Source organism: Pseudophryne corroboree, chromosome 9, assembly GCF_028390025.1.
Source record: "Pseudophryne corroboree isolate aPseCor3 chromosome 9, aPseCor3.hap2, whole genome shotgun sequence".
NCBI lineage: Eukaryota > Metazoa > Chordata > Amphibia > Anura > Myobatrachidae > Pseudophryne > Pseudophryne corroboree.
In genome coordinates, this window is record NC_086452.1 from 322,517,550 (window position 1) to 322,544,197 (window position 26,648).

Here is a 26,648-nt window from a genome sequence, read left to right on the forward strand (position 1 = left end):
TATAACTTGTGATCTGAACCCAGTTAACAGTATGACAAACGTAGGAGCCTCTGAACAGACGGCTCACCAATAACAACCCGAATTTGTTTGTAACAATAACTATGTACAAGTATTGCAGACAATCCGCACTTGGGATGGGCGCCCAGCATCCACTACGGACTACGAGAAATAGAATTATCGGTAAGTAAATTCTTATTTTCTCTAACGTCCTAAGTGGATGCTGGGGACTCCGTCAGGACCATGGGGATTATACCAAAGCTCCCAAACGGGCGGGAGAGTGCGGATGACTCTGCAGCACCGAGTGAGAGAACTCCAGGTCCTCCTCAGCCAGGGTGTGCCCCTGACCAAGTAGCAGCTCGGCAAAGTTGTAAAGCCGAGACCCCTCGGGCAGTCGCCCAAGATGAGCCCACCTTCCTTGTGGAATGGGCATTTATATATTTTGGCTGTGGCAGTCCTGCCACAGAATGTGCAAGCTGAATTGTACTACACATTCAACTAGCAATCGTCTGCTTAGAAGCAAGAGCACCCAGTTTTTTGGGTGCATACAGGATAACAGCAAGTCAGTTTTCCTGACTCCAGCCGTCCTGGAAATCTATATTTTCAGGGCCCTGACAACATCTAGCAACTTGGAGTCCTCCAAGTCTCTAGTAGCCGCAGGTACCACAATAAGCTGGTTCAGATGAAACGCTGACACCACCTTAGGGAGAAACTGGGGACGAGTCCGCAGCTCTGCCCTGTCCGAATGGACAATCAGATATGGGCTTTTGTGAGACAAAGCCGCCAATTCGGACACTCGCCTGGCCGAGGCCAGGGCCAACATCATGGTCACTTTCCATGCGAGATATTTCAAATCCACAGATTTGAGCGGTTTAAACCAACGTGATTTGAGGAACCCCAGGACTACGTTGAGATCCCACAGTGCCACTGGAGGCACAAAAGGGGGTTGTATATGCAGTACTCCCTTGTCAAATTTCTGGACTTCAGGAACTGAAGCCAATTCTTTCTGGAAGAAAATCGACAGGGCCGAAATTTGAACCTTAATGGACCCCAATTTGAGGCCCATAGACACTCCTGTTTGCAGGAAATGCAGGAATCGACCGAGTTGAAATTTCTTCGTGGGGCCTTCCTGGCCTCACACCACGCAACATATTTTCGCCACATGTGGTGATAATGTTGTGCGGTCACCTCCTTCCTGGCTTTGACCAGGGTAGGAATGACCTCTTCCGGAATGCCTTTTTTCCCTTAGGATCCGGCGTTCAACCGCCATGCCGTCAAACGCACCCGCGGTAAGTCTTGGAACAGACATGGTACTTGCTGAAGCAAGTCCCTTCTTATCGGCAGAGGCCCTGAGTCCTCTGTGAGCATCTCATGAAGTTCCGGGTACCAAGTCCTTATTGGCCCATCCGGAGCCACGAGTATAGTTCTTACTCCTCTACGTCTTATAATTCTCAGTACCTTTGGTATGAGAAGCAGAGGAGGGAACACATACACCGACTGGTACACCCATGGTGTTACCAGAACGTCCACAGCTATTTCCTGAGGGTCTCTTGACCTGGCGCAATACCTGTCCAGTTTTTTGTTCAGGCGGGACGCCATCATGTCCACCTTTGGTCTTTCCCAACGGTGCACAATCATGTGGAAACAACTTCTCGATGAAGTCCCCACTCTCCCGGGTGGAGGTCGTGCTGAGGAAGTCTGCTTCCCAGTTGTCCACTCCCGGAATGAAAACTGCTGACAGTGCTATCACATGATTTTCCGCCCAGCGAAGAATCCTTGCAGTTTCTGCCATTGTCCTCCTGCTTCTTGTGCCGCCCTGTCTGTTTACGTGGGCGACTGCCGTGATGTTGTCCCACTGGATCAATACCGGCTGACCTTGAAGCAGAGGTCTTGCTAAGCTTAGAGCATTGTAAATTGCTCTTAGCTCCAGTATATTTATGCGGAGAGAGGTCCCCAGACTTGATCACACTCCCTGGAAATTTTTTCCCTGTGTGACTGCTCCCCAGCCTTTCAAGCTGGAATCCGTGGTCACCAGGACCCAGTCCTGAATGCATAGAAACATAGAATTTGTCGGCAGATAAGAACCACTTGGCCCATCTAGTCTGCCCCTTTTTTTTTTTTTATATATTATTTTTTTTTATCACTAACCTTATTTGATCCTTATTTCTTTGTAAGGATATCCTTATGTCTATCCCATGCATGTTTAAATTGCTCTACTGTCTTAGCCTCTACCACCTCTGATGGGAGGCTATTCCACTTGTCCACTACCCTTTCTGTGAAATAATTTTTCCGCAAATTTCCCCTGAACCTCCCCCCCTCCAGTCTCAGTGCATGTCCTCGTGTCCTATTGCTTCTCTTCATTTGGAGAATGTTTCCCTCCTGGACTTTGTTAAAACCCTTCATATATTTGAAAGTTTCTATCATGTCGCCCCTTTCTCTTCTCTGCTCCAAACTATACATATTGAGATTTCTTAGTCTTTCTGGGTATGTTTTGTGATGTAGGCCATGCACCATTTTAGTTGCCCTCCTTTGTACAGTTTCTAATGTATTAATATCCTTTTGAAGATATGGCCTCCAGAACTGAATACAGTATTCTAGATGAGGCCGTACCAATGACCTATACAGTGGCATTATTACTTCTTTCTTTCTGCTGCTGATTCCTCTCCCAATGCAGCCAAGCATCTGACTAGCCTTCCTCATTGCCTTGTTACATTGCTTACCTGCCTTTAAGTCATCTGAAATAGTGACTCCTAGATCCCTTTCCTCCTCAGTAGTTTCCAGTATAGTGCCATTAATACTGTATTTAGCTTTAGGATTTTTGAGACCCAAGTGCATGATTTTGCATTTTTTGGCATTAAACTGTAATTGCCAGACTCTTGACCATTCCTCTAGTCTACCTAGATCCTCAATCATTTGTTTTACCCCACCTGGTGTGTCTACCCTGTTGCATACCTTTGTGTCATCTGCAAAAAGGCATACTTTCCCTTTAATCCCATTTGCAATGTCACCAATAAAGATATTGAAAAGCACTGGTCCAAGTACAGATCCCTGGGGTACTCCACTGGTAACATTTCCCTCCTGTGAATGCACTCCATTTACCACAACTCTCTGTTTTCTATCCTTCAACCAAGATCTTATCCATTCAATAATCCTAATATCCAATCCCAAACTTTCAAGTTTATTTAGCAGTCTGCGATGTGGAACTGTGTCAAAAGCCTTACTAAAGTCAAGATAAGCTATATCCATGGCTCCACCTTTATCCATCACTTTAGTCACACAATCAAAAAAGTCAATAAGATTTGTTTGACATGATCTTCCCCCAGTGAATCCATGCTGTTTGGGATCCAGTAAATTGCCGGATTTGAGATGATCTACAACTCTTTCTTTTAAGAGTGTTTCCATCAATTTCCCTACTACTGATGTAAGACTCACTGGTCTGTAGTTGTTTGCCTCTTCCTTGCTTCCACTTTTGTGCAGTGGGACTACGTTTGCTCTTTTCCAGTCCCCTGGAATTTCTCCTGTAGCTAATGACTGGTTGAATAATTCTGTCAATGGTGCTACCAGCACCTCTTTAAGTTCTTTTAGTATCCTTGGATGTATCCCATCTGGCCCCATAGATTTGTCCACTTTCAGCTTTGAGAGTTCTGTTAGGACCTTCTCCTCTGTAAATGTACTTGTTTCATTTTCCTGAATATCCCTGCAACTTAACTGTGGCCCCTTCCCCTCTCTTTCAGTAGTAAATACTGAGCAAAAATAATCATTAAGATGATCTGCTATTAAATTGTCTCCCTCAACAAGATTCCCAGTGTCCGTCTTTAGTTTTATAATTCCGCCTTTTGTTTTTCTTTTTTCGCTTATATACCTAAAAAAAGTTTTGCCTCCTTTACCCACTGACTGGGCCATTTTCTCCTCAGCTTGTGCCTTTGCACATCTGATTACCTTCTTTGTCTCCTTCTGTCTAACAAGATATATCTTTTTGTCTTCATTATTTTGTGTCTGCTTATATTTCCTAAAAGCCATCTTTTTTGCTCTCACAATATTTGCTACTTCTTTTGCAAACCACACTGGCTTCCTTTTCCTTGTGTTTTTCCTAACAGTTTTGATACAAAGGTCTGTTGCCTTCAATATTGCACATTTGAATGTTTTCCACCTCTCCTGCACTGTTTCCAAGTTCCTCCACTCTGCCAAAGAATCGCTTACACATTTTCCCATCCCTACAAAATCAGCCTTCCTAAAATCCAACACCTTTGTTTTTGTATGGGACGAGTCAGTCTCTGTCTTAATGCTGAACCATACTGCTTGATGATCACTGGATCCGAGGTTTTCACCCACTTTTACGTCTGATAATCTGTCTCCATTTGTAAGTATTAAGTCTAATATTGCGTCTTTCCGAGTGGGCTCCCTCACCAATTGGTGGAGGGATGCTCCCTGAAGGGAATTTAAAATGTTCCTACTTCTAGTGGAACTAGCAACAGACACCTCCCAGTTTACATCAGGAAGATTAAAGTCTCCCATGATTATTACCTCTCCTTTTAATGCCATTTTAGTTATGTCCTGCAATAGGTTCTTGTCAAGTTCCTCTTCCTGACCTGGTGGCCTGTATATCACGCCAATACGAATAATCAACTTTTCCCCTGTTTCTATGGTCACCCAAAGGGCCTCAGTTTTTTCTTCAATACTTTGTATTAATGTAGTATTTATGGCATTTTTTACATACATTGCTACCCCTCCCCCGATTTTTCCAATTCTGTCCTTCCTAAACAAAGTATATCCCGGTATAGCTATGTCCCAGTCATGATTTTCATTGTACCATGACTCTGTAATTGCCACAATGTCTAGATCATCCCTTGTCATTATTGCAGTTAGTTCTGGGATTTTATTTCCTAAGCTCCTAGCATTTGCACACATAGCTTTTAGAGTTTTGTTTGTGCTTTTTCTGTTCCTAGCTATGTTCTTCTCTCTGCCTATTTTTATTTGGTTTTGTTCTGAATTATCTTCTGTTGCTGTGGATATGCTTCCTATTCCCTTTGCCTGCAGAAACAATACCTCTGTGTTGGGGGAGCAGATTTCTTTATTCCTATGGCACTTTAGTAGATGAGCACTCTGCAGCCACCACAGAAGAGACACCCTTGTCCTTGGAGACAGGGTTATCCGCTGATGCATCTGAAGATGCGATCCGGACCATTTGTCCAGCAGATCCCACTGAAAAGTTCTTGCGTGAAATCTGCCGAATGGAATCGCTTCGTAAGAAGCCACCATTTTTCCCAGGACCCTTGTGCAATGATGCACTGACACTTTTCCTGGTTTTTGGAGGTTCCTGACTAGCTCGGATAACTCCCTGGCTTTCTCCTCCGGGAGAAACAGCTTTTTCTGGACTGTGTCCAGAATCATCCCTAGGGACAGCAGACATGTCGTCGGAGACAGCTGCGATTTTGGAATATTTAGAATCCACCCGTGCTGTCGTAGAACTACTTGAGATAGTGCTACTCCGACCTCCAACTGTTCTCTGGACCTTGCCCTTATCAGGAGATCGTCCAAGTAAGGGATAATTAAGACGCCTTTTCTTTGAAGAAGAATCATCATTTCGGCCATTACCTTGGTAAAGACCCGGGGTGCCGTGGACAATCCAAACGGCAGCGTCTGAAACTGATAGTGACAGTTTTGTACCACGAACCTGAGGTACCCTTTGTGAGAAGGGCAAATTTGGACATGGAGGTAAGCATCCTTGATGTCCAGGGACACCATATAGTCCCCTTCTTCCTGGTTCGCTATCACTGCTCTGAGTGACTCCATTTAGAATAGGTCTCACCGAGCCGTCTGGCTTCAGTACCACAATATAGTGTGGAATAATACCCTTTTACTTGTTGTAGGAGGGGTACTTTGATTATCACCTGCTGGGAATACAGCTTGTGAATTGTTACCAATACTGCCTCCCTGTCGGAGGTAGACGTTGGTAAAGCAAACTTCAGGAACCTGCGAGGGGGAGACGTCTCGAATTTCCAATCTGTACCCCTGGGATACTACTTGTAGGATCCAGGGGTCCACTTGCGAGTGAGCCCACTGCGTGCTGAAACTCTTGAGACGACCCCCCACCGCACCTGTTTGTACGGCCCCAGCGTCATGCTGAGGACTTGGCAGAAGCGGTGGAAGGCTTCTGTTCCTGGGAATGGGCTGCCTGCTGCAGTCTTCTTCCCTTACCTCTATCCCTGGGCAGATATTATGGGGACGAAAGGACTGAGGCTGAAAAGACTATGTCTTTTTCTGCGGAGATGTGACTTGGGGTAAAAAAGGTGGATTTTCTAGCTGTTGCCGTGGCCACCAGGTCCGATGGACCGACCCCAAATAACTCCTCCCCTTTATACGGCAATACTTCCATGTGCCGTTTGGAATCTGCATCACCTGACCACTGTCGTGTCCAGAAACATCGTCTGGCAGATATGGACATCGCACTTACTCTTGATGCCAGAGTTTCGCATATATAGAAATGCATCTTTTAAATGCTCTATAGTCAATAAAATACTGTCCCTGTCAAGGGTATCAATATTTCCAGTCAGGGAATCCGACCAAGCCACCCCAGCGCTGCCCATCCAGGCTGAGGCGATCGCTGGTCGCAGTATAACACCAGTATGTGTGTATATACTTTTTAGGATATTTTCCAACCTCCTATCAGTTGGCTCCTTGAGGGCGTCCGTATCTGGAGACGGTAACGCCTTTTTATAAGCGTGTGAGCGCCTTATCCACCCTAAGGTGTGTTTCCCAACGCGCCATAACTTCTGGCGGGAAAAGGTATACCGCCAATAATTTTCTATCGGGGGAAACCCACGCATCATCACACACTTCATTTAATTTATCTGATTCAGGAAAAACCACATGTAGTTTTTTCACACTCCACATTATACCCTTTTTTGTGGTACTTGTAGTATCAGAAATATGTAACATCTCCTTCATTGCCCTTAACAAGTAACGTGTGGCCCTAAAGGAAAATACGTTTGTTTCTTCACCGTCGACACTGGAGTCAGTGTCCGTGTCTGTGTCGACCGACTGAGGTAAAAGGACGTTTTAACGCCCCTGACGGTGTTTTAGACGCCTGGACAGGTACTAATTGGTTTGCCGGCCGTCTCATGTCGTCAACCGACCTTGCAGCGTGTTGACATTATCACGTAATTCCTTAAATAAGCCATCCATTCCGGTGTCGACTCCCTAGAGAGTGACATCACCATTACCGGCAATTGCTCCGCCTCCTCACCAACATCGTCCTCATACATGTCGACACACAAGTACCGACACACAGGGAATGCTCTGATAGAGGACAGGACCCCACTAGCCCTTTGGGGAGACAGAGGGAGAGTTTGCCAGCACACACCAAAAACGCTATATTATACAGGGACAACCTTTATATAAGTGTTTTTCCCTTATAGCATTTTTATATATATATATATATATATATATATATATATATATATATATATATATATATATATATACATATACATATACACACACATATCGCCAAATAAGTGCCCCCCCCTCTCTGTTTTAACCCTGTTTCTGTAGTGCAGTGCAGGGGAGAGCCTGGGAGCCTTCCCACCAGCCTTTCTGTGAGGGAAAATGGCGCGGTGTGCTGAGGAGAATAGGCCCCGCCCCCTTTTCGGCGGGCTTCTTCTCCCGTTTTTCTGAGACCTGGCAGGGGTTAAATACATCCATATAGCCTCCAGGGGCTATATGTGATGTATTTTTAGCCAGAATAAGGTATTATACATTGCTGCCCAGGGCGCCCCCAGCAACGCCCTGCACCCTCCGTGACCGTTGGTGTGAAGTGTGCGACAACAATGGCGCACAGCTGCAGTGCTGTGCGCTACCTTCATGAAGACTGAAAAGCCTTCTGCCGCCGGTTTCCGGACCTTCAATCTTCAGCATCTGCAAGGGGGGTCGGCGGCGCGGCTCCGGGACGAACCCCAGGGTGAGACCTGTGTTCCGACTCCCTCTGGAGCTAATGGTGTCCAGTAGCCTAAGAAGCCAATCCATCCTGCACGCAGGTGAGTTGAACTTCTCTCCACTAAGTCCCTCGATGCAGTGAGCCTGTTGCCAGCAGGACTCACTGAAAATAAGAAACCTAAAAACTTTTTCTAAGCAGCTCCTTAAGAGAGCCACCTAGATTGCACCCTGCTCGGACGGGCACAAAAACCTAACTGAGGCTTGGAGGAGGGTCATAGGGGGAGGAGCCAGTACACACTACCTGATCCTAAAGCTTTAGTTTTGTGCCCTGTCTCCTGCGGAGCCGCTAATCCCCATGGTCCTGACGGAGTCCCCAGCATCCACTTAGGACGTTAGAGAAATAAGAATTTACTTACCGATAATTCTATTTCTCGTAGTCCGTAGTGGATGCTGGGCGCCCATCCCAAGTGCGGATTGTCTGCAATACTTGTACATAGTTATTGTTACAAAAATCGGGTTATTCTTGTTGTGAGCTATCTTTTCAGAGGCTCCTTCGTTGTTATCATACTGTTAACTGGGTTCAGATCACAGGTTGTACGGTGTGATTGGTGTGGCTGGTATGAGTCTTACCCGGGATTCAATATCCTTCCTTATTATGCACGCTCGTCCGGGCACAGTATCCTAACTGAGGCTTGGAGGAGGGTCATAGGGGGAGGAGCCAGTGCACACCACCTGATCCTAAAGCTTTTATTATTGTGCCCTGTCTCCTGCGGAGCCGCTAAACCCCATGGTCCTGACGGAGTCCCCAGCATCCACTACGGACTACGAGAAATAGAATTATCGGTAAGTAAATTCTTATTTTATTTTTTTTTATCCTTTATTTAGTTGGCAACACAAGGGGTCCACAGCACCTTACAAAGTACATAAACCGTATAAAAAGCTTTCTAAATTCAACTGTATTACAATACTCACACACATTTCAAGAGATGACTCAACTATATGGAAATTTTATTCTAGAAAGGTTTTTTTATTTCTCATTTTCACGCTATTCTGTTGAAACTTGATGACCGTGGGTTTGTGAAGCAAGAGTGGGAGTAGCTCCCTGAAGGTGGCAGCAGTTTCAGGGAGATAAGTGCTACAGTACATACATTAGTACAGAGAGAAAAATGTATAGAAAACAGATATATTTTATGTCTACCTTGTCACAGAGGCTTCTGGAAATTATCAGAACTAGGCTGAGTGGGGGAGGACATATTTTATGAAGAACTTTCTACTTGTAAAGCTATACAAAAGCAGAGCAGCAAGACTTTCAATGCCTAAAATGGCCTGCTGTAGATTAACCAGAGTGACATCAATTTAATAGACTGAATTAATTTTTTCATAGGCAACTTTCAAGTTTTATCTTTTTATATCGGACCAGACATTATAGAATATTGCCTTTAATTCACACAGACATTCAAATGTGACAAATGAGCCTTACTTAATTTTCTTCTAATGTAAATGAAAACATCTAAAAGAAAAAAAAGAAAGCAACAATAACTTCAACAACTAAATACTTTTCATAATATATATGGCCCTAAAACAGAGTCTATAACAATAAACTAATTATACAAGACATTACTTTGTATCAGGTTTGCAAGAATGAGGCATACGCTTCAAGATACTGTGTGAGTAGTGGTGTGTACACACGGTGAGATATTGTCTTACAATTTTGACTACATAGTCTAAATCGTTAGAAGAGTTAGTGCAGATCGCAAGGTGAAAATCACCTTGCGATGCCGATGCGCGGTTGGCATCGCAAGCCTAGATAGACTGTGCAGGCAAGTCAATTTTGACTATCTCATAGAAAAGATAGTTAAAATTGACATTTAGCCAAAATTGCACATAGCCAGTGTCGCAAGCACAGTCATGTGCTTGCGATGCCGACCTAGCCCCTGTCGCATAGTGAGAATCAGGGTTAGCCCGAATCTCACCGTGTGTATGCACCTTAAAGGGCCCTACACACTGGTAGATAACACTGCACGATATGAACGTTCTTGTTCATTAATGAACGAGAAGTCGTTCATATCGTGCAGTGTGTAGGCACCAACGATGAACGATGCGCGTCCCTGCGCATCTGCATCGTTGGTGCCCCGTCGCTTATACATGCAGGCCAATAGGGACAATCTCATCCATATTAGCATGCATTGCTATGGCGCCAGAGGGAGTGAAGAAACTTCACTCCCCTTGTCACCGGGTCGCCTGTATCTGCCGTTAGGCAGCTCGGCGGTGGATCGCAGAGTCTGTAGGGGGCATAAGATAAAATGGCACTGGAATGAGATTTGTTTTAAATGCTATACAAACATAGACGCTAGGCATAGCCAAAAGAAAAATACACTTCAGTTTGGCCCAGTGCCAGAAGTGATGTACTGTTTACTTACTCTATATAGCATTAGCGTGACTCAAGACTTGTCCCCATTTTAACTTTGAAATGAAACAAGCCAAATCAGCAATAAATAAATGTATATGTTTGCCACAATGGATACTTTCTAATATCAAGAAAATGATTTTTTTTTTTGTGATATTCAAAGAGTCATAAATCTATAATTGAATGAGGTTAGTATTAACATAAGATGAAAATCTGGAGGAATAGATAGATACACATCAGCATAAAGTAGGATTGTGTTGTCAAAAAATTCTGTAGTTTAAATCTACTGTAAAGTAACACAAAGTAACACATAATAAGAATTTACTTACCGATAATTCTATTTCTCGTAGTCCGTAGTGGATGCTGGGGACTCCGTCAGGACCATGGGGAACAGCGGCTCCGCAGGAGACAGGGCACAAAAATAAAGCTTTAGGATTAGGTGGTGTGTACTGGCTCCTCCCCCTATGACCCTCCTCCAAGCCTCAGTTAGGATACTGTGCCCGGACGAGCGTACACAATAAGGAAGGATATTGAATCCCGGGTAAGACTCATACCAGCCACACCAATCACACCGTATAACTTGTGATCTGAACCCAGTTAACAGTATGACAAACGTAGGAGCCTCTGAACAGACGGCTCACAACAATAACAACCCGAATTTGTTTGTAACAATAACTATGTACAAGTATTGCAGACAATCCGCACTTGGGATGGGCGCCCAGCATCCACTACGGACTACGAGAAATAGAATTATCGGTAAGTAAATTCTTATTTTCTCTGACGTCCTAAGTGGATGCTGGGGACTCCGTCAGGACCATGGGGATTATACCAAAGCTCCCAAACGGGCGGGAGAGTGCGGATGACTCTGCAGCACCGAATGAGAGAACTCAAGGTCCTCCTCAGCCAGGGTATCAAATTTGTAGAATTTTGCAAACGTGTTTGCCCCTGACCAAGTAGCAGCTCGGCAGAGTTGTAATGCCGAGACCCCCCGGGCAGCCGCCCAGGATGAGCCCACTTTCCTTGTGGAATGGGCCTTGACAGATTTAGGTTGTGGCAAGCCTGCCACCGAATGTGCAAGTTGAATTGTGCTACAAATCCAACGAGCAATCGTCTGCTTAGAAGCAGGAGCACCCATCTTGTTGGGTGCATACAATATAAACAGTGAGTCAGACTTTCTGACTCCCGCCGTTCTTGAAATATATATTTTCAATGCCCGGACCACGTCCAACAACTTGGAATCCTCCAAATCGTTAGTAGCCGCAGGCACCACAATAGGCTGGTTCAGGTGAAACGCTGACACCACCTTAGGCAGAAAATGAGGACGCGTCCGCAGTTCTGCCCTGTCCGTATGGAAAATCAGATATGGGCTCTTATATGATAAAGCCGCCAATTCTGATACTCTCCTGGCTGAAGCCAGGGCCAGTAGCATGGTTACTTTCCATGTAAGATACTTCAACTCCACCGATTTGAGCGGCTCAAACCAATGGGATTTGAGAAAATCCAAGACTACATTAAGATCCCACGGTGCCACTGGGGGCACAACCGGGGGCTGTATATGTAGTACTCCTTTTACAAAAGTCTGGACTTCAGGAACTGAAGCCAATTCTTTCTGGAAGAAAATCGACAGGGCCGAAATTTGAACCTTAATGGACCCCAATTTGAGGCCCATAGACAATCCTGTTTGCAGGAAATATAGGAATCGACCCAGTTGAAATTCCTCCGTGGGGGCCTTCCTGGCCTCACACCACGCAACATATTTCCTCCAAATGCGGTGATAATGTTGTGCAGTCACCTCCTTCCTGGCTTTTACCAGTGTAGGAATGACCTCTTCCGGAATGCCTTTTTCCCTTAGAATTCGGCGTTCAACCGCCATGCCGTCAAACGCAGCCGCGGTAAGTCTTGGAATAGACACGGTCCCTGCTGAAGCAGGTCCCGTCTTAGAGGTAGAGGCCACGGATCCTCCGTGAGCATCTCTTGAAGTTCCGGGTACCAAGTTCTTCTTGGCTAATCCGGAGCCACTAGTATCGTTCTTACTCCCTTTTGCCGTATAATTCTCAGTACTTTTGGTATGAGAGGCAGAGGAGGGAACACATACACTGACTGGAACACCCACGGTGTTACCAGAGCGTCCACAGCTATTGCCTGAGGGTCTCTTGACCTGGCGCAATACCTGTCCAGTTTCTTGTTGAGGCGGGACGCCATCATATCCACCATTGGTTTTTCCCAACGGTTCACAATCATGTGGAAGACTTCTGGATGAAGTCCCCACTCTCCCGGGTGTAGATCGTGTCTGCTGAGGAAGTCTGCTTCCCAGTTGTCCACTCCCGGAATGAATACTGCTGACAGTGCTATCACATGATCTTCCGCCCAGCGAAGAATCCTTGCAGCTTCTGCCATTGCTGTCCTGCTTCTTGTGCCGCCCTGTCTGTTTACGTGGGCGACTGCCGTGATGTTGTCCGACTGGATCAACACCGGCTGACCCTGAAGCAGGGGTTTTGCCAGACTTAGAGCATTGTAAATCGCTCTTAGCTCCAGTATATTTATGTGAAGAGACATCTCCAGGCTTGACCATACTCCCTGGAAGTTTCTTCCCTGTGTGACCGCTCCCCAGCCTCTCAGACTGGCATCCGTGGTCACCAGGACCCAGTCCTGTATGCCGAATCTGCGGCCCTCTAACAGATGAGCACTCTGCAACCACCACAGAAGAGACACCCTTGTCCGTGGCGATAAGGTTATCCGCTGATGCATCTGCAGATGTGATCCAGACCATTTGTCCAGCAGATCCCACTGAAAAGTTCGTGCGTGGAATCTGCCGAATGGAATCGCTTCGTAAGAAGCCACCATCTTTCCCAGGACTCTTGTGCATTGATGCACAGACACTTTCCCTGGTTTTAGGAGGTTCCTGACAAGTTCGGATAACTCCCTGGCTTTCTCCTCCGGAAGAAACACCTTTTTCTGAACCGTGTCCAGAATCATTCCCAGGAACAGCAGACGTGTCGTCGGGGTCAACTGAGATTTTGGAAAATTCAGAATCCACCCGTGTTGTTGCAGCACTAGTCGGGTTAGTGCTACTCCGTCCTCCAGCTGTTCTCTGGACCTTGCCCTTATCAGGAGATCGTCCAAGTAAGGGATAATTAATACGCCTCTTCTTCGCAGAAGAATCATCATTTCGGCCATTACCTTGGTAAAGACCCGAGGTGCCGTGGACAATCCAAACGGCAGCGTCTGAAACTGATAATGACAGTTTTGCACCACGAACCTGAGGTACCCTTGATGTGAAGGGCAAATTGGGACATGCAGGTAAGCATCCTTTATGTCCAGGGACACCATAAAGTCCCCTTCTTCCAGATTCGCTATCACTGCTCTGAGTGACTCCATCTTGAACTTGAATTTTTGTATGTACAGGTTCAAAGATTTCAGATTTAGAATAGGTCTTACCGAGCCGTCCGGATTCGGTACCACAAATAGCGTGGAGTAATACCCCTTTCCCTGTTGTAGGAGGGGTACCTTGACTATCACCTGCTGAGAAAACAGCTTGTGAATGGCTTCCAATACCGTCGCCCTGTCTGAGGGAGACGTTGGCAAAGCAGACTTTAGGAACCGGCGAGGGGGAGACTTCTCGAATTCCAACCTGTAACCCTGAGATACTACCTGCAGGATCCAGGGGTCCACCTGTGAGCAAGCCCACTGTGCGCTGAAATTCTTGAGTCGACCCCCCACCGCTCCTGAGTCCGCTTGTAAGGCCCCAGCGTCATGCTGAGGGCTTTGCAGAACCCTGAGAGGGCTTCTGTTCCTGGGCAGGGGCTGCTTGCTGCCCTCTCTTACCCCTTCCTCTGCCCCGAGGCAGATATGACTGTCCTTTTGTCCGCTTGTTCTTATAGGAACGAAAGGACTGCGGCTGAAAAGACGGTGTCTTTTTCTGTTGGGAGGGGGTCTGAGGTAAAAAGGTGGATTTTCCGGCAGTTGCCGTGGCCACCAGATCCGATAGACCGACGCCAAATAATTCCTCCCCTTTATACGGCAATACTTCCATATGTCGTTTGGAATCCGCATCACCTGACCACTGTCGCGTCCATAAACTCCTTCTGGCAGATATGGACATCGCATTTACTCTCGATGCCAGAGTGCAAATATCTCTCTGAGCATCTCGCATATAAAGGAAAGCATCCTTTAATTGCTCTAAAGTCTGTAAAATACTGTCCCTATCCAGGGTATCAATATTTTCAGTCAGGGAATCCAACCAGACGACCCCAGCACTGCACATCCAGGCTGAGGCGATGGCTGGTCGCAGTATAACACCAGTATGTGTGTATATACTTTTTAGGGTAGTTTCCAGTCTCCTATCAGCTGGATCCCTGAGGGCGGCCGTATCAGGAGACGGTAACGCCACTTGTTTTGATAAGCGTGTGAGCGCCTTATCCACCCTAGGGGGTGTTTCCCAGCGCGCCCTAACCTCTGGCGGGAAAGGGTATAATGCTAATAACTTTTTTGAAATTAGCACTTTTCTATCTGGGTTAACCCACGCTTCATCACATACATCATTTAATTCCTCTGATTCAGGAAAAACTACAGGTAGTTTTTTCACCCCCCACATAATACCCCTTTTTGTGGTACTTGCAGTATCAGAGATATGCAAAGCCTCCTTCATTGCCGTGATCATATAACGTGTGGCCCTACTTGAAAATACGTTTGTTTCATCACCGTCGACACTAGATTCAGTGTCTGTGTCTGGGTCTGTGTCGACCGACTGAGGTAAAGGGCGCTTTACAGCCCCTGACGGTGTCTGAGACGCCTGGGCAGGTACTAACTGGTTTGCCGGCCGTCTCATGTCGTCAACTGATTTTTGTAATGTGCTGACATTATCACGTAATTCCATAAACAAAGCCATCCATTCCGGTGTCGACTCCCTGGGGGGTGACATCACCATTATCGGCAATTGCTCTGCCTCCACACCAACATCGTCCTCATACATGTCGACACACACGTACCGACACACAGCAGACACACAGGGAATGCTCTTATCGAAGACAGGACCCCACTAGCCCTTTGGGGAGACAGAGGGAGAGTTTGCCAGCACACACCCAAGCGCTATAATATATATGGGAACAACCTTATATAAGTGTTGTTCCTTATAGCAGCTTAAATATATCAAAATATCGCCAAAAAATGCCCCCCCTCTCTGTTTTACCCTGTTTCTGTAGTGCAGTGCAGGGGAGAGTCCTGGGAGCCTTCCTCACAGCGGAGCTGAGCAGGAAAATGGCGCTGTGTGCTGAGGAGAATAAGCCCCGCCCCCTATTTCGGCGGGCTTTTCTCCCGGAGTTTTAGATATCTGGCATGGGTTAAATACATACATATAGCCTCAATGGCTATATGTGATGTATTCTTTTGCCATAAAGGTATTAAATATTGCTGCCCAGGGCGCCCTGCACCCTCCGTGACCGCTTGGTGTGAAGTGTGTGACAACAATGGCGCACAGCTGCAGTGCTGTGCGCTACCTTCATGAAGACTGAAGAGCCTTCTGCCGCCTGTTTCCGGACCTTCAATCTTCAGCATCTGTAAGGGGGGTCGGCGGCGCGGCTCCGGGACGAACCCCAGGGTGAGACCTGTGTTCCGACTCCCTCTGGAGCTAATGGTGTCCAGTAGCCTAAGAATCCAATCCATCCTGCACGCAAGTGAGTTGAAATTCTCTCCACTAAGTCCCTCGATGCAGTGAGCCTGTTGCCAGCAGGACTCACTGAAAATAAAAAACCTAAAAACTTTTTCTAAGCAGCTCTTTAGGAGAGCCACCTAGATTGCACCCTGCTCGGACGGGCACAAAAACCTAACGGAGGCTTGGAGGAGGGTCATAGGGGGAGGAGCCAGTACACACCACCTAATCCTAAAGCTTTATTTTTGTGCCCTGTCTCCTGCGGAGCCGCTGTTCCCCATGGTCCTGACGGAGTCCCCAGCATCCACTTAGGACGTTAGAGAAAAAGAAGGTAAGGCATGTCATTAAGCTGTGGTGGGTGTGCGAGATCATTATATAGTGGTCACAGCAGTGAGCCTTACCTGTACCATGGTGACATGTCAGTAGACAGTGGAGGGCATGTGATGGGAGGCTCAGCAGGGAATGCTACCTGCACTAATCCGACATATCAGTAGACTGCGGAGGACATGTGAGGCATGACTATAGGGGGCGCAGCAGGATACGCTACCTGCACTAGCATGTCAGTAGACGGCAGAGAGCATTTGGGATCACACTATAGGGGACACAGCAGGACATACTATCCTGCACTAACATATCAGTAGACAGCAGGGGCATATGAGGTCACACTACAGGGAACACAGCAGCGAATACTACCTGCACTAATGGGACATGTCAGCAGAGGGCATGTGAGGTCACACTATAGGATGCACAGCAGAGAACGCTACCTGCAATAATGTGACATGTCAGCACATTAAAAAAAAAAAAAAAAAAGATAAATCTATGAAACAACATTAGGTCACATAATATAGCGAGGCTGCCGTGAGTGACCGGGGCTATATCTTGGAGAAGACTTCTGGTTACACAGACGCTGCTGAGAGGCGATCCGGTGATATTGGGCCAGCCCCTGGACACAGCCCCGTACTCAGGGCCGCTATGGGAAAGACCGGAGAGACGCCGAGACGCGCCATTGCGGGCCTGCGCTTTGGACTCTGACTGCGCAGTTCGCTGGCTAAACAAGGAGCAGAGGCGACGAGAGGGATGACGTGCCGCACAGCTTACCGACCCCGCGGCAGTGCTGAGAGGGGCCACTCGCAGGTCTCACCTTCCTTATGCGGCGTTTAATGATGGATTCGGCAGCGAAAACCCGCTCCCCGACTGCAGACAGCTCCATGATCAGCGCGATCCCGGCAAGGACTAAGCAAATGCTACAACAGCGGCAGCCAGCAGATAGCTCCTCCCTCCATATACGCCGCTGTCACCTCGGTTATGGCCGCGCCCCTTCCCGCTGTCAACGTGTTGATCCCTCCCACCCCCTGTCAATGTGACCGAGCCTCCGTCTTCTTCCCGCCTCCTCCCGCCTATTTTAAAGAGCTGAATTCTACGTTCTCCTTCCCGTCTGCCTCCAGCCCCTTTCCCCGGGCGCGCGCTCTTCCTGGACCCCGCCCCACTCAGGGAACCTGTGTCGCGCGCTTCTTCAGTGCGAGCCGTCCGTGACTGAGGGCTAGCGCTCGCTCGCTTATGTATATGCTATATATATATATAACGTTGGCGGGAACTGGGAAGGTCATGCACGCTTCCGCATCTTATCTGCTCTCGATGAATGCTTTTTTGGGGGTTAGATGTATTATATTGTGTTTCTATTCGTCATCATGGCAACATAATTTCTACATGAGTATGTGAGCATGGTCTGTCGTTATGTCAACAGAGAGCATGACGTGTTCATGATGTTGATATTGGTCATGTCAACTTTCAGCATGTCACACTGATGTCCTAACAAAAGTGTACTGCGAATGTCAACATTTCTCTAACGTCCTAGTGGCTGCTGGGGACTCCGTAAGGACCATGGGGATAGACGGGCTCCGCAGGAGACTGGGCACTCTAAGAAAGATTTAGTACTACTGGTGTGCACTGGCTCCTCCCTCTATGCCCCTCCTCCAGACCTCAGTTAGAATCTGTGCCCGGACAGAGCTGGGTGCATTTTAGTGAGCTCTCCTGAGCTTGTGAATAAGAAAATACTCTCTCTGTCTCTCCAAAAGGCCTTGTGGGGGTCCTGTCCTCATATAGAGCATCCCCTGTGTGTGTGGTGTGTCGGTACGCGTGTGTCGACATGTTTGACGAGGAGGGCTATGTGGAGGCAGAGCAGGTGCAGATGAATGACGTGTTTCCGCCGACGGCGCCGAAACCTGATTGGATGGATATGTGGAAGGTGTTAAATGATAATGTAAACTCCTTGCATAAAAGGTTGGATAAAGCTGATGCCTTGGGACAGTCGGGGTCTCAGCCCATGCCTGATCCAACAGCGCTGAGGCCGTCAGCGCCCACTATCCAAAATTGTTGACACAGATATCGACACGGATTCTGACTCCAGTGTCGATGACGATGATGCAAAATTGCAGCCTAAAATGGCTAAAGCCATCCGCTACATGATTGTAGCAATGAAGGATGTATTGCACATTTCTCTAACGTCCTAGTGGATGCTGGGGACTCCGTCAGGACCATGGGAATAGCGGCTCCGCAGGAGACAGGGCACAAAAATAAAGCTTTAGGATCAGGTGGTGTGCACTGGCTCCTCCCCCTATGACCCTCCTCCAAGCCCCAGTTAGGTTTTTGTGCCCGTCCGAGCAGGGTGCAATCTAGGTGGCTCTGCTAAAGAGCTGCTTAGAAAAAGTTTTTAGGTTTTTTATTTTCAGTGAGTCCTGCTGGCAACAGGCTCACTGCATCGAGGGACTTAGGGGAGAGAAGTCAACTCACCTGCGTGCAGGATGGATTGGCTTCTTAGGCTACTGGACACCATTAGCTCCAGAGGGATCGAACACAGGCCCAGCCATGGAGTCCGGTCCCGGAGCCGCGCCGCCGACCCCCCTTGCAGATGCCGAAGATGGAAGAGGTCCAGAAGCAGGCGGCAGAAGACTTTTCAGTCTTCCTGAGGTAGCGCACAGCACTGCAGCTGTGCGCCATTGTTGTCAGCACACTTCACACAGCGGTCACGGAGGGTGCAGGGCGCTGGGGGGGCGCCCTGGGCAGCAATGTATAATACCTTTTCTCTATCGTCCTAGTGGATGCTGGGGTTCCTGAAAGGACCATGGGGAATAGCGGCTCCGCAGGAGACAGGGCACAAAAGTAAAGCTTTCCGATCAGGTGGTGTGCACTGGCTCCTCCCCCTATGACCCTCCTCCAAGCCAGTTAGATTTTTGTGCCCGGCCGAGAAGGGTGCAATCTAGGTGGCTCTCCTAAAGAGCTGCTTAGAGAAAGTTTAGCTTAGGTTTTTTATTTTACAGTGAGTCCTGCTGGCAACAGGATCACTGCAACGAGGGACTTAGGGGAGAAGAAGTGAACTCACCTGCGTGCAGGATGGATTGGCTTCTTGGCTACTGGACATCAGCTCCAGAGGGACGATCACAGGTACAGCCTGGATGGTCACCGGAGCCTCGCCGCCGGCCCCCTTGCAGATGCTGAAACATGAAGAGGTCCAGAATCGGCGGCAGAAGACTCCTCAGTCTTCTAAAGGTAGCGCACAGCACTGCAGCTGTGCGCCATTTTCCTCTCAGCACACTTCACACGGCAGTCACTGAGGGTGCAGGGCGCTGGGAGGGGAGCGCCCTGGGAGGCAAATGAAAACCTATTTGGCTAAAAAATACCTCACATATAGCCTCCGGGGCTATATGGAGATATTTAACCCCTGCCAGAATACACTAAAGAGCGGGAGACGAGCCCGCCGGAAAAGGGGCGGGGCCTATCTCCTCAGCACACAGCGCCATTTTCCTTACACAGCTCCGCTGGTCAGGACGGCTCCCAGGTCTCTCCCCTGCACTGCACTACAGAAACAGGGTAAAACAAGAGAGGGGGGGCAAAATAGTGGCAAAAATTATATTATAAAAGCAGCTATACAGGGAGCACTTATTATAAGGCTATCCCTGTCATATATAGCGCTTTTGGTGTGTGCTGGCAAACTCTCCCTCTGTCTCCCCAAAGGGCTAGTGGGGTCCTGTCTTCGTTAAGAGCATTCCCTGTGTGTCTGCTGTGTGTCGGTACGTGTGTGTCGACATGTATGAGGACGATATTGGTGTGGAGGCGGAGCAATTGCCAAATATGGGGATGTCACCTCCTAGGGGGTCGACACCAGAATGGATGCCTTTATTTATGGAATTACAGGATAGTGTCAACACGCTAAAGCAGTCGTTTGACGACATGAGACGGCCGGACAATCAGTTAGTGCCTGTCCAGGCGCCTCAAACACCGTCAGGGGCTGTAAAACGCCCTTTGCCTCAGTCGGTCGACACAGACCCAGACACAGGCACTGATTCCAGTGGCGACGGTGACGAATCAACCGTATTTTCCAGTAGGGCCACACGTTATATGATTTTGGCAATGAAGGAGGCGTTACATTTAGCTGATACTACAGGTACCACTAAACAGGGTATTATGTGGGGTGTGAAAAAAATACCTATAGTTTTTCCTGAATCAGAAGAACTAAATGATGTATGTGATGAAGCGTGGGTTGCCCCCGATAAAAAGATGCTAATTTCAAAGAAGTTATTAGCTTTATACCCTTTCCCGTCAGAGGTTAGGGCGCGCTGGGAAACACCTCCTAGGGTGGACAAGGCGCTCACACGCTTATCTAAACAAGTGGCGTTACCCTCTCCTGAGACGGCCGCACTTAAAGATCCAGCAGATAGGAGGATGGAAAATATCCAAAAAAGTATATACACACATACAGGTGTTATACTACGACCAGCTATAGCGACAGCCTGGATGTGCAGTGCTGGAGTAGCTTGGTCAGAGTCCCTGATTGAAAATATTGATACCCTGGATAGGGACAATGTTTTACTGTCTTTAGAGCAAATAAAGGATGCATTTCTTTATATGCGTGATGCACAGAGGGATATCTGCACACTGGCATCACGTGTAAGTGCTATGTCCATTTCGGCCAGAAGAAGTTTATGGACGCGACAGTGGTCAGGCGATGCGGACTCAAAACGGCATATGGAAGTTTTGCCGTATAAAGGGGAGGAGTTATTTGGAGTCGGTCTATCAGATTTGGTGGCCACGGCTACAGCCGGGAAATCCACCTTTTTACCTCAAGCTACTCCCCAACAGAAAAAGACACCGACTTTTCAACCGCAGCCCTTTCGTTCCTTTAAAAACAAGAGAGCAAAGGGATATTCATATCTGCCACGAGGCAGAGGAAGGAGGAAGAGACAGCAACAGGCAGCTCCTTCCCAGGAACAGAAGCCCTCCCCCGCTTCTACATAAGCCTCAGCATGACGCTGGGGCTTCTCAAGCGGACTCGGGGGCGGTGGGCGGTCGTCTCAAGAATTTCAGCGCGCAGTGGGCTCACTCGCAGGTAGATCCCTGGATCCTGCAGATAATATCTCAGGGGTACAGGTTGGAACTAGAGACAGATCCGCCTCGCCGTTTCCTGAAGTCTGCTTTACCAACGTCCCCCTCAGAAAGGGAGACGGTTTTGGAAGCCATTCACAAGCTGTACTCTCAGCAGGTGATAGTCAAGGTACCTCTTCTACAACAGGGAAAGGGGTATTATTCCACTCTATTTGTGGTACCGAAGCCGGACGGCTCGGTAAGACCTATTCTAAATCTGAAGTCCTTGAACCTGTACATAAAGAAGTTCAAGTTCAAAATGGAGTCACTCAGAGCGGTGATAGCGAACCTGGAAGAAGGGGACTTTATGGTGTCCTTGGACATCAAGGATGCGTACCTCCACGTTCCAATTTACCCCTCACACCAGGGGTACCTCAGGTTCGTTGTACAAAACTGTCACTATCAGTTTCAGACGCTGCCGTTCGGATTGTCCACGGCACCTCGGGTCTTTACAAAGGTAATGGCCGAGATGATGATTCTTCTTCGAAGAAAAGGCGTATTAATTATCCCATACTTGGACGATCTCCTAATAAGGGCAAGGTCCAGAGAACAGCTAGAGAGGGGATTAGCACTGTCTCAAGAAGTGCTAAAACAGCACGGCTGGATTCTGAATATTCCAAAATCCCAGTTAATGCCGACAACTCGTCTGCTGTTCCTAGGGATGATTCTGGACACGGTTCAGAAAAAGGTTTTTCTCCCGGAGGAAAAAGCCAAGGAGTTATCCGAGCTTGTCAGGAACCTCCTAAAACCAGGAAAGGTGTCTGTACATCAATGCACAAGAGTCCTGGGAAAAATGGTGGCTTCTTACGAAGCAATTCCATTCGGCAGATTCCATGCACAAATTTCCCAGAGGGATCTGTTGGACAAATGGTCAGGGTCGCATCTTCAGATGCACCAGCGGATAACCCTGTCTCCAAGGACAAGGGTATCTCTTCTGTGGTGGTTGCAGAGTGCTCATCTATTGGAGGGCCGCAGATTCGGCATACAGGATTGGATCCTGGTGACCACGGACGCCAGCCTGAGAGGCTGGGGAGCAGTCACACAAGGAAGAAACTTCTAGGGAGTGTGGACGAGCCTGGAAACGTCTCTTCACATAAACATTCTGGAACTAAGAGCAATCTACAATGCTCTAAGCCAGGCAGAACCTCTGCTTCAAGGAAAACCGGTGTTGATCCAGTCGGACAACATCACGGCAGTCGCCCATGTAAACAGACAGGGCGGCACGGGAAGCAGGAGTGCAATGGCAGAGGCTGCAGGGATTCTTCGCTGGGCGGAGAATCATGTGATAGCACTGTCAGCAGTGTTCATCCCGGGAGTGGACAACTGGGAAGCAGACTTCCTCAGCAGACACGACCTTCACCCGGGAGAGTGGGGACTTCATCCGGAAGTCTTCCACATGCTGGTAACCCGTTGGGAAAGACCAATGGTGGACATGATGGCGTCTCGCCTCAACAAAAAACTGGACAGGTATTGCGCCAGGTCAAGAGATCCGCAGGCAATAGCTGTGGACGCGCTGGTAACGCCTTGGGTGTACCAGTCGGTGTATGTGTTTCCTCCTCTGCCTCTCATACCAAAAGTATTGAGAATTATACGGCAAAGAGGCGTAAGAACGATACTAGTGGTTCCGGATTGGCCAAGAAGGACTTGGTACCCGGAACTTCAAGAGATGATCACGGAAGATCCGTGGCCTCTACCTCTGAGGAGGGACTTGCTTCAGCAGGGTCCCTGTCTGTTTCAAGACTTACCACGGCTGCGTTTGACGGCATGGCGGTTGAACGCCGGATCCTAAAGGAAAAAGGCATGCCGGAAGAAGTCATTCCTACTTTGATTAAAGCAAGGAAGGAAGTAACCGTGCAACACTATCACCGCATTTGGCGAAGATATGTTGCGTGGTGCGAGGATCGGAGTGCTCCGACGGAGGAATTTCAACTGGGTCGATTCCTACATTTCCTGCAATCAGGATTGTCTATGGGTCTCAAATTGGGATCTATTAAGGTTCAAATTTCGGCCCTGTCGATTTTCTTTCAAAAAGAATTGGCTTCAGTTCCTGAAGTCCAGACTTTTGTTAAGGGAGTGCTGCATATACAGCCTCCTGTGGTGCCTCCAGTGGCACCGTGGGATCTCAATGTGGTTTTGGAATTTCTAAAATCTCATTGGTTTGAACCACTAAAAAAGGTGGATTTAAAATATCTCACATGGAAAGTGACCATGTTACTAGCCCTGGCTTCGGCCAGGAGAGTGTCAGAACTGGCAGCTTTATCTTACAGAAGCCCATATCTGATTTTCCATTCGGACAGGGCAGAACTGCGGACTCGTCCGCATTTTCTCCCTAAGGTGGTGTCAGCATTTCATCTGAACCAGCCTATTGTAGTGCCTGCGGCTACAAGTGACTTGGAGGACTCCAAGTTACTGGACGTTGTCAGAGCATTAAAAATATATATTGCAAGGACAGCTGGAGTCAGAAAATCTGACTCGTTGTTTATATTGTATGCACCCAACAAGATGGGTGCTCCTGCGTCTAAGCAGACGATTGCTCGTTGGATCTGTAGCACAATCCAACTTGCACATTCTGTGGCAGGCCTGCCACAGCCTAAATCTGTAAAGGCCCACTCCACAAGGAAGGTGGGCTCATCTTGGGCGGCTGCCCGAGGGGTCTCGGCATTACAACTTTGCCGAGCAGCTACGTGGTCAGGGGAGAACACGTTTGTAAAATTTTACAAATTTGATACTCTGGCTAAGGAGGACCTGGAGTTCTCTCATTCGGTGCTGCAGAGTCATCCGCACTCTCCCGCCCGTTTGGGAGCTTTGGTATAATCCCCATGGTCCTTTCAGGAACCCCAGCATCCACTAGGACGATAGAGAAAATAAGAATTTACTTACCGATAATTCTATTTCTCGGAGTCCGTAGTGGATGCTGGGCGCCCATCCCAAGTGCGGATTATCTGCAATAATTGTACATAGTTATTGTTAACTAATTCGGGTTATTGTTAAGAAGCCATCTTTCAGAGGCTCCTCTGTTATCATACTGTTAACTGGTTTTGATCACAAGTTGTACGGTGTGATTGGTGTGGCTGGTATGAGTCTTACCCGGGATTCAAAATTCCTCCCTTATTGTGTACGCTCGTCCGGGCACAGTACCTAACTGGCTTGGAGGAGGGTCATAGGGGGAGGAGCCAGTGCACACCACCTGATCGGAAAGCTTTACTTTTGTGCCCTGTCTCCTGCGGAGCCGCTATTCCCCATGGTCCTTTCAGGAACCCCAGCATCCACTACGGACTCCGAGAAATAGAATTATCGGTAAGTAAATTCTTATTTTTATGAAATACATCACATATAGCCCTTGAGGCTATATGGATGTATTTAACCCCTGCCAGATCTCACAAACTCCGGAGAAGAGCCCGCCGAAATAGGGGGCGGGGCTTATTCTCCTCAGCACACAGCGCCATTTTCCTGCTCAGCTCCGCTGTGAGGAAGGCTCCCAGGACTCTCCCCTGCACTGCACTACAGAAACAGGGTAAAACAGAGAGGGGGGGCACTTTTTTTGGCGATATTACTATATTAAGCTGCTATAAGGATACAACACTTATATAGGGTTGTTCCCATATATATTATAGCGCTTGGGTGTGTGCTGGCAAACTCTCCCTCTGTCTCCCCAAAGGGCTAGTGGGGTCCTATCTTCAATAGAGCATTCCCTGGGTGTCTGCTGTGTGTCGGTACGTGTGTGTCGACATGTATGAGGACGATGTTGGTGTGGAGGCAGAGCAATTGCCGGTAATGGTGATATCACCCCCCAGGGAGTCGACACCGGAATGGATGGCTTTGTTTATGGAATTACGTGATAATGTCAGCACATTACAAAAATCAGTTGACGACATGAGACGGCCGGAAAACCAGTTAGTACCTGCCCAGGCGTCTCAGACACCATCAGGGGCTGTAAAACGCCCTTTACCTCAGTCGGTCGACACAGACCCAGACACGGACACTGAATCTAGTGTCGACGGTGAAGAAACAAACGTATTTTCCAGTAGGGCCACACGTTATATGATCACGGCAATGAAGGAGGCTTTGCATATCTCTGATACTACAAGTACCACAAAAAGGGGTATTATGTGGGGGGTGAAAAAACTACCTGTAGTTTTTCCTGAATCAGAGGAATTGAATGATGTATGTGATGAAGCGTGGGTTAACCCAGATAGAAAAGTGCTAATTTCAAAAAAGTTATTGGCATTATACCCTTTCCCGCCAGAGGTTAGGGCGCGCTGGGAAACACCCCCTAGGGTGGATAAGGCGCTCACACGCTTATCAAAACAAGTGGCGTTACCGTCTCCTGATACGGCCGCCCTCAAGGATCCAGCTGATAGGAGGCTGGAAACTACCCTAAAAAGTATATACACACATACTGGTGTTATACTGCGACCAGCCATCGCCTCAACCTGGATGTGCAGTGCTGGGGTGGTCTGGTCGGATTCCCTGACTGAAAATATTGATACCCTGGATAGGGACAGTATTTTACAGACTTTAGAGCAATTAAAGGATGCTTTTCTTTATATGCGAGATGCTCAGAGGGATATTTGCACTCTGGCATCGAGAGTAAGTGCGATGTCCATATCTGCCAGAAGAAGTTTATGGACACGACAGTGGTCAGGTGATGCGGATTCCAAACGGCATATGGAAGTATTGCCGTATAAAGGGGAGGAATTATTTGGCGTCGGTCTATCGGATTTGGTGGCCACGGCAACTGCCGGGAAATCCACCTTTTTACCTCAGACCCCTCCCAACAGAAAAAGACACCGTCTTTTCAGCCGCAGTCCTTTTGGTCCTATAAGAAGCGGGCAAAAGGACAGTCATATCTGCCCCGAGGCAGAGGAAAGGGTAAGAGAGGGCAGCAAGCAGCTCCTTCCCAGGAACAGAAGCCCTCCGCGGGTTCTGCAAAGCCCTCAGCATGACGCTGGGGCTTTACAAGCGGACTCAGGAACGGTGGGGGGTCGACTCAAGAATTTCAGCGCGCAGTGGGCTTGCTCACAGGTGGACCCCTGGATCCTGCAGGTAGTATCTCAGGGTTACAGGTTGGAATTCGAGAAGTCTCCCCCTCGCCGGTTCCTGAAGTCTGCTTTACCAACGTCTCCCTCAGACAGGGCGACGGTATTGGAAGCCATTCACAAGCTGTTTTCTCAGCAGGTGATAGTCAAGGTACCCCTCCTACAACAGGAAAAGGGGTATTACTCCACACTATTTGTGGTACCG

The 26,648-nt window shown here is 48.0% G+C and overlaps 1 protein-coding gene across 2 annotated transcripts in view; it reads right to left on the reverse strand.

Moving 5' to 3' along the window:
* Positions 1–17,317, reverse strand: part of CBX6 (chromobox 6) — a 108,489-nt gene extending 91,172 nt beyond the window's left edge. The window contains exon 1 of one of the 2 annotated variants that reach the window (XM_063940492.1): positions 17,128–17,317. In XM_063940492.1, the coding sequence (XP_063796562.1) occupies positions 17,128–17,196 (69 nt within the window). In that variant the 5' untranslated portion in view covers positions 17,197–17,317. Of the gene's footprint in view, positions 1–16,387; positions 16,817–17,127 lie in introns of those variants that run through there. The other variant, XM_063940493.1, reaches the window with a different exon arrangement.
* Positions 17,318–26,648: the final 9,331 nt, after the last annotated feature.